Source organism: Hemiscyllium ocellatum, chromosome 3 (assembly GCF_020745735.1).
Source record: "Hemiscyllium ocellatum isolate sHemOce1 chromosome 3, sHemOce1.pat.X.cur, whole genome shotgun sequence".
In the NCBI taxonomy this organism is placed as follows: domain Eukaryota; kingdom Metazoa; phylum Chordata; class Chondrichthyes; order Orectolobiformes; family Hemiscylliidae; genus Hemiscyllium; species Hemiscyllium ocellatum.
The window spans coordinates 72,933,405-72,945,683 of record NC_083403.1 but is presented as its reverse complement, the minus strand read 5'-3'; the positions used below and the strand labels follow the sequence as shown (position 1 = coordinate 72,945,683).

General features: G+C 40.6%; 1 protein-coding gene across 1 annotated transcript in view; it reads left to right on the top strand.

Annotated features, from left to right (window-relative positions):
* trdn (triadin) overlaps positions 1-12,279 on the top strand; it is a 426,623-nt gene that overhangs the window by 356,460 nt on the left and 57,884 nt on the right. Inside the window, exons 45-48 of the mRNA XM_060854831.1 lie at positions 3,234-3,278; positions 3,553-3,597; positions 7,291-7,335; positions 10,066-10,086. Coding sequence (XP_060710814.1) covers positions 3,234-3,278; positions 3,553-3,597; positions 7,291-7,335; positions 10,066-10,086 — 156 coding nt within the window. The remainder of the gene's footprint in view (positions 1-3,233; positions 3,279-3,552; positions 3,598-7,290; positions 7,336-10,065; positions 10,087-12,279) is intronic.

Here is a 12,279-nt window from a genome sequence, read left to right as displayed (position 1 = left end):
GCACCATGTAATCAGGTTTGATTCCAGCCTTGGGCGACTGCTTGTGTTAAGTTTGCACATTCTTCTCATATCTGCATGGGTTCCTTCCAGGTGCTCCGGTTTCTTCCCACTATCCAAAGATGTGCAGGTTAGGTAGATTGGCCATGCTAAATTGCCCTGTAATGTTCAGGGTTGTGCAGGCTAGGCCAGTTAATCATGTTAAATGTGGTTTATGGGAACAGAGTAGAGAAGGTGGGATGCTCTTTGGAAGGTTGGCGCCGATTCAATGGGATGAATGACATCTATCTACAAAGGATTCTACGACACTAATCTTTCCCTTAGAGAAATTCAAGCTCTCAGATTGTTTGATGGATCAGCAAGTTGACACATTGATAACATAGTTCAAAAATTTCAAAATGCTTCAAGATTGAACACCAAATTAAGCACAGAACAGGTTGGCAACTTCTCTACATCACCAACAAATTTTGATCAATAATTCACTTCAAATAAGACATGATAATGCTTCAATAGCTTTTTCGAGAGCCACAGTGATGCACTCATATGTAATTATGACTTTCTCGGGACTGAAGTACATTATTATGTGCAGACAGTGACATTGTCTTAGCCAGCCTTGCCAAACAAGCTTCACCTTATCAGGAAGGAAGGAAAGAAGGATTCTGCTACATTATTGTGCAAGTTTTGCATCCAAGGATGGTCTGGAACTTAGTACATAGACTGTGTCATAAAGGCTTACTTTGAATACAGCAACATTTCTCTGTCATTGAGGATTTACTCATTTTTGGTGACTACCCATTCGTTGCAGAATGGCACTTCAAAAATTTAGCAAGAGTACTGAGGTACAATTAAGTTTAGAGCAAGAGCTTGTGGGGTCAGTTATTTACCAAACAGATAGCGAAGATTATATTATGTGTGCCATAATAGTAATGAATGGTGGGAACCGCTCATTCCTTCTGAATTTTTTGATGGACTTTGGGCTTGTTTTTTGTATGACTCCTTTCAAGTATGAAGACTAATCCTACCACATATAGTCAATTACTTTTCAAGATGGTTGAAGGTTAAAAAGCTCACATAACAATCATGTGACACCCGATGGGTTTGCAACCAATGGTAGTCCAGATGTGCTTGCTTCTGACAACAGACAGAATGAGATGTTTATTATAATATCTCTTGGCTTTCAACATGTCACACATTTTCTGAGATTTCCTCAGTCCAAGGAAGAGGTAGAATAAGCAGTTCAGACAGTGTAACTATGCTGCAGGAAAAGCTAGATATTTTTTACAGCTTTACTCATTTACTGCCCAATCCCACTCTTCGCAGAGTTGTCCCTATCTATCTATCTCTGTAACTTTTGGCATAGTGCAGACTAATTACTTGCTTTCCTACATTATCCAGTAACTTGCTTCCAAAAAACAATACAGAGAAACCTTGATTATCTGAATACCAATTATCTGAATTTCAGATTATCCATAGAAGATCTCAAAGTCCCGGTAGAAACATTATATCAAAGACATGCTTCAACACTGATTACATCTATTGTTTCGAATGATTAAAAACAATCCTGGCTTACCAAAATGCTGCCGAGAACTGGCCTGGACATCTATGAGGGCCCAGGCACCATCTCCGAATGACTGACTGTCCACCTCTCTCTCTCCCCACACTTTCCCTGAAATTCTACAGAGGGGTGTACCCTAAAACCATCCCCCTTCCCCAGATAATCTTCCTAAAAGTGTCCTATACAGGGCAAAGGTGGAACTTGTCAAAAAGTTGCAGTAAAAAGGTGTGTGTATGCTATTTGGAGACTCAACCCAAAGGCAGTCTTACTGTTGATGTCCAGTCCAGCTGCCCCGGAGGAGGGGTGCGGGCGGGTGGGTGGCTAAGGGACATGGGTGTGAATGGGTGGGGGGCAGGGGGGCACGGGGATGGGGGAGGCAGCGGCTGGGTCAGACTGGGGGTGGGGGCATGGACAGGATCCAGATGCTGATTTGGGGCAGACTGGGGGGGGGGGCAGAATAGTGTTGGACAGTGGCTGGGGGTGGACAGGGGGGCGGTGTTGGATGGTGTTGGGGGGCGATGTTGGATGGTTTTGGTGGGGCAGATGGGGGGAGAGTGTTGGACGATGTTGGGGGTCGGACAGTGGCTGGGGGTGGACAGGGGGATGGTGTTAGGTGGTGTTGGGGGCAGTTTTGAATGGTTTTTGGGGAGTGGACGGGGGGGCGGTGTTGGAGGGTAGATGGGGGCAGAGTGTTGGATGCCTTGGGGGGGTGGATGGAGGGGCAGTTTTAGATGGCATTGAGGTGGCAGATGGGGGCAGTGTTGGACGATGTTGGGGAGTTGATGGGAAGTAGTGTTGGACAGGGTTGGCAGGGGTGGGTTGGGGGCGGACAGGAGGCAGGGGCTCGCGCGTGGTGTGCTGCTGCCTAGTATCCTGAACGGGGAGTGGACTTAACAGAAAACTCTGAGCCCCAATGGAAAGGCATTGAATCAATTAACCAAATAATTGATTATCCAAATGAAATAGTGCCTGCCCATTTCATTTGGATAATCAAGGTGCCTCTGTTTTAGGGCTACTTAGACTGCTTCTGAGAAGATAAGCCAGACGCAGAGTAGGCATTAGCAGAAACTATAATAAGCATTTCTGCATTAAAGTACTGCCTGCTTTGGAAAAAATGAACTGGTCTGGATAAGAAACCTTCACAGAAAGGGACAGTAAATGTTTGAGCTGCACTGATTGTACCTTTTGGCCGAACCATCTACCTTTCTAACTGCAGGAACCACCTGCTCCAGCAAAACAAGATAGGTACCACTGATGTCATGTCATGATGCACTACCTTGATTCAAATTACCTGTGTGGTCAGATTGCCATAAACTGCAGGGAGCTCATGGCTTTGCTAAATTCAATTAGGTCTATTATTCACCTGGACATGCCCACCTGTTTCTGAGATGATCTGTAACATCTGTATTTTTTGTAGTCGTTGATGAGGAATTTGCCTTGGCCAAAATAAAAGTGGCATCAGAGGCTAAGTGCCCTTGCCGAACCCTTCCAAGTAATTATCAAGTATTTTGGAACAATTACTAGATATACTTAACAATAATTATTGCATGTATGGGTGTGCATTTTATGTACATGCATAATATGTTGATTGTGCTTCTTATGAGACTAATAATTGATTACTATTTATGTTTGATGTGACCGATCTTTTTGTATCTAATTAGACCATTTTATAAATGTTTAGAGGCAGAGACCAAGATGAAAATGAAACCAAAATCTGCAAAGAAAGGTACCTATATCTAGAATTAACACTCCTGAAAAAATTACTGGCAATCATTTTAAGGGAACCACCTCCTTTTTATGCATAGATTAGATTGTAATGAAGTGAAAAATTCCCACATTTGTACAATTTTTTCAATCATTGCTTGTGTAGTTAATTATAAGTGTTTTGCATGTATATATAATTATTGCATATAGATCTTATAAGACTAGTAACTTACTTATATGCACGTGTAATATAAGTTATTATTTTTAAACCTAATTTAAGTGTTCTACATGTTTAGAGGCAGATACTGTGAAGCAAGTGAAACCTCAAACTGCAAAGAAAGGTAACAGACATTCAACAAATGGCATAATTAGAAAGTTTGCTAATGGACGAGCTTTCCTTGATCAACTAAAACAACTGTTGATTTTCTGAGAACATGATAATGATTATCTACTATTTCTGGAGTATTCTTGTGCTGTCCAGTACACTAGCAGAAAATAGGAGCTAGAAGTTTTTTGCGATATTCAGTCAAAGACAGACTATAACCATGGCTTTGTTATTTCACTGCAGTTTCAACCAGTCTTCTACCATATTTAAGGCAGTAACCATGCAGATTTCCAAGGAGTCATGGAGGCCACCTTTATATTCTGAGCATTGGTTAAGAAAAGTATTAACCAAGAATCCACTATTCTTTCTTTGTTCGTTCAGCACTGAGATACCTTCTTTTTTTATGTTGTTGAAAAACTCAAGACTGGACAGACTATTTACAAGATGCACCGATGGGTTTATGCTGCACGCAGTATGTTGGGCGTGATACTGATCACTTTCTTGGTCTTGTTGTATGGCACATGGACACAGTGAATTTTCACAACCAGTTCAGAAAACAAGAGTGGGGCCAGTTCTAAGCTCCACAAGCCAAGCCTGGTCTAGAGGTAGACAGAAAAGTATAAATAGTATGCAGAGATAAAGAATCAGGGATGATATATATTATACAATTAACTATATCATAAAGGTAATGCCTCCATCGTTCTGGAGGATAATGGGAAGAAATGACCTTGCCATGAGTTTAACCTGAGGGACACCACACCTCAGGTGAAGGACCAAGTTGAGAAGGCAGGACCTTAATGGTAACCTCAGCTAGTGTGGGAACTAAACCCATGCTGTTACCATCATTCTGCATCACAACCTAGCCATCCAGCTAAACAAACTAACTGACACCCCAGCTGAATGGCAATAGTTCAGATGGTGTCATAATGATGTCATGATGATGTCAGGTCACATAGACTGAGACCTGCTGAAAGAAGATATTGGCAAAGCCCTGCACCGCAGTGCTTCTGTAGATATTTTACAGTGAATAAATGTTGATAGTCTGGACTGGTATTGTGTCCAGTTCTCATCTAAACTGGGTTCCCAGAAGCTGCTTGTGACAGTTAAACAGTGGTAACTCATGCCAACTGAAGGCCTGCCCACTGAACACCATCTATACAATCTCCCGAATCTCTGCACCTTGTGCAGACCTCAGAAGCCCTACTGAGATTAAATAAAGTTCTGGAGTCTCTATTGTTCAATCCACTACTTAATAGAAAAGTGAAATAGCAAACATTCTTTTTTCTGACATACTGTGTTGTTATTTCAAATGTTTTAAGGGCAGTACATTTAAATGCCTTGATAGATTGATTGTTCCCGTGACTGTGGAACCTCTGGCTTGAAAGAAGAGTGACATGTTTGTGTCTGTGATTGGAATTCCAGAAAGATGAGCAAACACCATAGAGCAATGAAATTAATTCACCTGATGTTGGCTGCCTGTAGCAGAATTGGCCTGACTGTGTAGTATAAATTTCTACCCTTGGGTGTACAGTGTGACATCAAGATGCTTTAAAAAAAATGTGCCAGGAGAAACACTTATCAATGAAAGGAAAGAAACGTTGATGTTGATATGACCAACATTCAACGCTAGGGAACAGATCTTTCAACATGTCATGACTGTGGATTGTAACCCCAGATTACGCATAGTAATATTGAACTTTAAATTATAATGTGGTTTTTTTTTGGAAAGAAAGGATATGTAGACAAAAAATGATTGCATTCTCAATCTTGAGAGAGAGATGTGGAGTGTCACACCTGAGAAGTAGCAAAAATTTTCCAAGGGAGAAAAAGTGTTTCAAACCAAACCTGTAATCTCCTGGGAGTATCTCGGACTATAAATGTGATGATAAAATAAGACAGCAATTTGGGTGAGAGACATATTTGCATATTCTCTCTTTCAAGAATACAGGAAGAGTTATTAAAAGTCAGATTCGATCCTGGTCTGTGTTTGTTAGTACCCTGGTGTCCTAGTATGCAGACTCATGCGCTGTGGGGGCCATAGCTCTGAGAACAGCGAATTAAATATCCCTTTTCTGAGGGAGAGGACTGTCTTTCACTTGAATGCTACCAGTCAGCCACTGCCAGAAGAAATCAGGACAAAACAGTTTCAATCTATCTACAAAACCAAGAGTCTCAAAATCAACTGTACAACAACCAATATAATGGCTGCTACATTCAACAATCTGCTCTGCATCACTAACTTAGAGACAGACCTATTTATCTTTTTCTTAACTTTTATCTTTTTAGACTTGCCTCATATTTCTCATTGTGTGTGTGCTGTACTACTACTTCTTTCTGCATTTAGTAATTAATGAGCTCACTTTTTGTGAACACAAGAAAGATAGGTTAATTTGGCTTATTTTAAAAACATAAATTATTTTTGTCTGGAAGAAAAGTACCCATAGAGGAGATAATCCTTTTAAAATTAACCTTTTTGCAACCGAGTACCAGCTGAATAACCAAAGAGGAGCCAAATCACCCCTCCTCAACCAAAGCTTAATGGTTTGTGATGTCCTGTCTGAAGTTGTAACAAATCAGGGAGCTCCACTCCAGCCTGGTCCTAACAAATCCAAAATCCTGCCATGTCATTTCAGATATGCATCATTCTTTTTCAGACCAGTGAAGGACAAAATTAAAAGTGAATGATTTCTGTGAAAAATGTTACTGTTCTTACTTGCATAATTTATTATATGGGGTGAGAGTTAAAAGATTTGAGCTGCTAGTATATGCAGTGCAAGTGAATGTGTGACCTATTTGTTTACAGCTGCTTTAATATTCTGATCACATTCTTGAGTGAATATTATAAATTATTCAAACAAATTTGCAGCTTTTTTGTGTGGATATTATGTATTCTATCACTATACAATATTATTGTACTCTCAAAGAAATAGCTTAGTGTAATGTAGCTCTTCAGTTGAGAAGATATCAACAGGAACAAACAATCACCTCCTCTTCTTAAGTCAAAGTCACAATAACCCAAGCAATTACTTTTTTAAAAAAAAGTATATTGCATTGCTTGTATATATAAATACTGAATCAATATTTTGTAGGTTTGTAATTTTTTTTGGTGTAACCATTTCCCTTTAGACAACCAGTTTACCTTTGTTGCACTTTCTGTAAATAGGGTTTCTACCAGGGTACGCCCACTAAAAGGAATGTTCTTGAAATTCTTATTTCCCAACATTATTGATGCAAGCTATTTTTGACCTGTTTCCTATACTTTGTCACTATTGCAAATGTAACTGGAGCCAGATGAAAACTCATTTCTTTAATAGCAAAGTGCATCCCTTTAAGAGCTGTTGTCCCAGCAGATTTCCCGGATCAACTCTCTACACCACTTTTCATGCGTCTGTAGTTGACTTAATTGAAATTGGAAAATCCTTTGCTCCTTGCCTTCTTTTCTCTCTGCACACTCTTCACCATTGCTTGAGCTGAGATGTCCCCTCTGTGGTTTGGATGTAAGAATATTAATTGGGGTGATTGAAGAATAAACTTGGTCATGTTTTAAAAAAAGTGGAAGGTACTAGCAGCCTTTTTTTAGAAACAAGTTTTCTCCTTATTAACTCTTGTGTCTACATTGGTATTTGAAATATGAGACTAATAATACTATTCGTGTACAATAAAGTTATAATTGTTTCTGAAGGTAACTAATTCTTCATTAAATGTTTAGAGGCAGTCACCAAGAAGCAAGTAAAACCAACACCCACAGAGAAAGGTAACACACAAACTATATTTACACGTTTTTCTAACCTTACTTTTTTCTCATGTTACAAGTATAAAATTGCCAATGAGTTAATGAATGGACATCACATCAGGCAAAGTGTGTTCTAATTTTCTGTTCTCTTTACAATGGAAATAAAATGAAGTTTAGACCATTCAAACTGTATGAGGTAACAATGATCAAAATTAATAGAAAGTCATGGAAAAGTGCAATTAACACAATTAACCAAACAGTGCTGGAGTAAAATCTGGCAAACTTACTTCTTTGATAAGTCAGTCGACTCAGGCGACTGACTGTGTGGAGTTTGCACGTTCTCCCCGTGTCTGCGTGGGTTTCCTCCGGGTGCTCCGGTTTCCTCCCACAGTCCAAAGATGTGCGGGTCAGGTGAATTGGCCATGCTAAATTGCCCGTAGTGTTAGGTAAGAGGTAAATGTAGGGGTAGGGTGGGTTGCGCTTCGGCGGGTCGGTGTGGACTTGTTGGGCCGAAGGGCCTATTTCCACACTGTAAGTCTAATCTAATCTAATCTAAATGGTTATTGCAAACTGCCGGCTAACGTTCTGGGGATATAGGTTCAAATCCCATTTTGGCAGATGGTGAAATTTGAATGCAATCAAAATCTGGAATTAAAAGCTAGTTTTAATGATAACCATGTAATCACTGTTAATCTTTGTAAAAGATTAGGGAAAGCATTTGTCGTAACATGGTCTGGCCTACATGTGACTTTAGACCCACAGCAATGTGGCTGACTCCATCTGAAACTGCAGTCTGAAATTACTTCACATCGCACTTAGTTCCAAAGCAGTTATGATGGCATTAAATGCTGGTCAACCAGTGATGCCAACACCCCCTGAATAAATTAGAAAAGTAACATCTGTATGTTTATGCAACTTTACAATTTATAATTTTGGCTTTGATAAATGGTGTAAAATGATTGATATTGGGACAACTACACATTGCACTTCCTTCCTGGTTTATATATTCACTGTAAACAAGAAACACAAATATTCTGAGAGATTTAAGAGGAGGCATTGACATTGTTTTAATGTTTCTGAACTAGTAATCAAAAGACACAGATTAATGCTGTGGATCATAACAGCTGAGGATTATTTGGATTGAATTAACAAAATTTGAAGGTAAAAACTCATTTCAGTAATGATAACTGTGAAACTGTTAAAGTCAAAGAGTCCCGACAGTGTGGAAGTAAATCATTCAGATCGTCAAGTCCACACTGACGCTCCAAAGAGCATCCCACCCAGACCTTTTCCCCTTACATTATCCTGCATTTCCCATGGCTAATCCTGATGAAGGGCTTATGCCCGAAACGTTGAATTTCCTGTTCCTTGGATACTGCCTGACCTGCTGCGCTTTTCCAGCAACACATTTTCAGCTCTGATCTCCAGCATCTGCAGACCTCACTTTCTCCTCCATGGCTAATCCACCCAGCTTGTACATCCCTGGACACTATGAGCAACTTAGCATGGCCCATTCATCTAACCTGCACATTGTTGGACTGCAGGAGGAAACTAGGGCACCCAGAGGAAACCCACAAAGACACAGAGAATGTACACACTCTACACTGATATTTGCCTGAGGCTGGAACTGAACCTGGCTCCCTAACGCCGTGAGGCATCAATGCTAACCACTGAGCCACTAGACCACACTAAAAATAACCTCTTTTATAGTTGCCTTTCTAAAATGAGATCTGCCATCCTTTCCTGATTTGGCCTACATGTGACTCCAGATCCAATAATCTGGTTAATTTTAACTGCCAGCTGAAATGGCCTCGCAAGCACTTACCTCCAAAGTAATTAGATATACGGAACAAAAGCTGGTCTTTACAATGATGCACATGGTATATTAAGCAAAGAAATAATACTTAAATGTTGTTGGATCTCTGATGCTTGTTGTAGAGCATTACGCAGATGGCTGTTTTTCCTAATTCCCTTTAATGTGATTGGAGTGGGAATCCTGTAAAATAGGGATGCATGTGATACAACATTAATACAATGAGATGATTAAAGTCACCAAAGAGAGCTAAGAATACTTTTGCAGCCCTCATTGGCATTTTGTCACTTGGTAGGGTGAGAGTCTGCCTCTATCTGAATGGAAGCTGTCTCCCTTTACTGTGATTGAAGGCATGAAGCAGCTGGTGCCCAAACTGTTACTCAGAAGGGCTTATGCTCCAGTCCAAGGGGGGTAACAAGCTTTGAACTTCATCACATTTTAATTCCACGAACATCAGAGAGATGTGCTCTACATGAATGCACTGCTTCCCGATCCATCTCACCCATTCCCACCCTGACTGGTCAAGATGCTGAGGTTCCACATTTGCCAGTCCACTGATTCGCCTCCGATCATGATAGAGGCCAGTTAGGAGTTCACGTTCTGGAAGATTGCACCCAGCACATACACTTCTGGCATATGAAGGCTGAGGAACCCCATTTTGTCCTGATGTCTAACGACATCGAAAAATATTATGAAATGGCTTTTTGTCTTATATAATGCGCAACTGAACATTTTTTTCCCATCACCAAATCATCCAGCCACTGAAGGGGTCTCATAAATAATCTGCCACAATTAAACTTTTACTACTTGAATGAGGAAAAATTGTCTGACGCAACACTTTCAAAGACAGATTAATCCACTATGAATAGAGAATTTTCTCTTTCAAAAATCAGGTGTATTCATTTTCACTCAGGTGTAATCATTTTTTTCTTGAACAGCATTAAAGTCAAATGTAACAGGTGAGTGACTTCTGTGAAGATTTTATGTTTGTTTGCTGTAGAGGTTTATGACTAGAACTGCCAGCAAATTCAAAGTGAACAGGGCATAATTTTTCAGTTTACAGTATTTCTAAATTTCTGATACCTTTGCTCACTAAATAGATGTCTTGATTTGAAACCAGTTGATTCACTGCTTTATGTAATAAATACAAGGACACAGTGTACAGAATTTCAATGTTGCGCTATCCATTGAAGGATTTCTATATTTTAGTGCAATGTGGCTCTTTACTGCAGACTTTACAAAGAATAGAATCCAAATTGAGGTCTGCTTCTCCTCAACGTTCTCCTAACCAAACTCAAATTTAACATCATGTCCAATAATTATTTTTAGTGGAAATATTTTGCACTGTCTTGCATGTACAAATATTGATTTTATGCAACCCCAACTTGTCAGGCTTGTCAGCTAGCATGGTGAGTTTTCAATGTGTTACATTCATTGCGGAGACAGCTGACAGTTAAATGGAGACGTCATTGTGGCTATCACCAGTATCATAAAAAATGGTAATTACATAACTTATACTTTGATCCAAATTGCACGTTCCTTGAGTGAATTCTGATTCTCATTTTGCTCTCAAACTTTTCACATGATTAACTTTCTCACTTGTTAGGTTTTTGTGATAACTGTTCACACCTTTTAACATTTGAAGGTTAGAGTAGAAGGCATCTGAAAGGTATTTAGTGAAAGTTTTGGTTTGTATTATGAACGGTACAGGCCCTTCTGTAAAATATCCATTGCAAACGGTTGCACATATTTTGCACGCTAGATCTGTGAGATGTTATAGTTCACAGATTCAAACTGGTTCATGACACTGTGTTCCAGAGTAAAGCAGAATATAAAAAATATCAGAACACCATCTTTTTCTACTCCTTTTAAAACTAAGTTTCTTCTATGTGTTATTGGGCTGGGAAACTCTACTTACTCCACATTTCTCTTCCATCAGATTTATGAGGTTTATGACTTTTTTGAGTGACCTGCAGGAAAAGGAAATTTCTTCATATTTCAGTTTCCAGATATTGTTGGTTGCATGTACCCTTGAATATTTTTTCTGTAGTTGGCCTCTGCTCTGCAAGCTCAACTTCTGCCTTGATTTCTTTTTAATGGCAGGAAACAGCCATTCAAGTGATGTAGGCAAAAGTGAGGACTGCAGATACTGGAAATCAGAGTCTAGATTAGAGTGGTGCTGGAAAAGCACAGCCAGTCAGGCAACATCCGAGGAGCCAGAAAATCGACGTTTCGGGCAAAAGCCCTTCATAAGGACTGAAGGCAGGGAGCATCCAGGGTGGAGAGATAAATGGGAGGGGGTTGGGACGGGGGAGAAGATAGCAAAGAGTACAATAGGTGGATGGGGGTGGGGATGAAAATAATAGGTCAGAGAGGAGGGTGGAGCGGATAGGTAGGAAGGAAGATTGGCACATAGGACAGGTCATGAGGATGGTGATGAGCTGGAAGGTTGGAACTGGGATAAGGTGGGGGGAGGGGAAATGAAGAAACTGGTGAAGTCCACATTGATGCCCTGGGGTTGAAGTGTTCTGAGGCGGAAGATGAGGCGTTCTTCCTCCAGGTGTCAGGTGGTGAGGCAATGGCAGTGGAGGAGGCCCAGGACCTGCATGTCTTCGGCAGAGTGGGAGGGGGAGCTGGGCCACGGGGCAGTGGTGTTGATTGGTGCGGGTGTCCTGGAGATGTTCCCTAAAGCACTTCCCCAACATAGAGGAGACCACATCAGGAGCAACGGATACAATAAATGACATTGGTGGATGTGCAAGTGAAATTTTGATGGATGTGGAAGGCTCCTTTGGGGCTTTGGATGGAGATTTGGGTGCAGGTTTTGCAATTCCAGCGGTGGAAGGGGAAGATGCCAAGAGATGAGGGTGGGTTGTTGGAGGGTGTGGACCTGACCAGGTAGTCACGGAGGGAACGGTCTTTGCGTCAAGTGGAAAGGGGTGGGGAGGGAAATATATCCCTGGTGGTGGGGTCCATTTGGAGGTGGCGGAAATGTCAGCATTCAAGAGATATGGCCATCACCTGACTCTCTGACCAAACTGTGTTACTACCCAGCACCTATGTACCTAGTTTTTCTGTAAATATTATATGATTATTTGAAGATGATGCAGCACATCAGAGAATGAGTTGCTAGCTTTGCAAACTTCAATGAG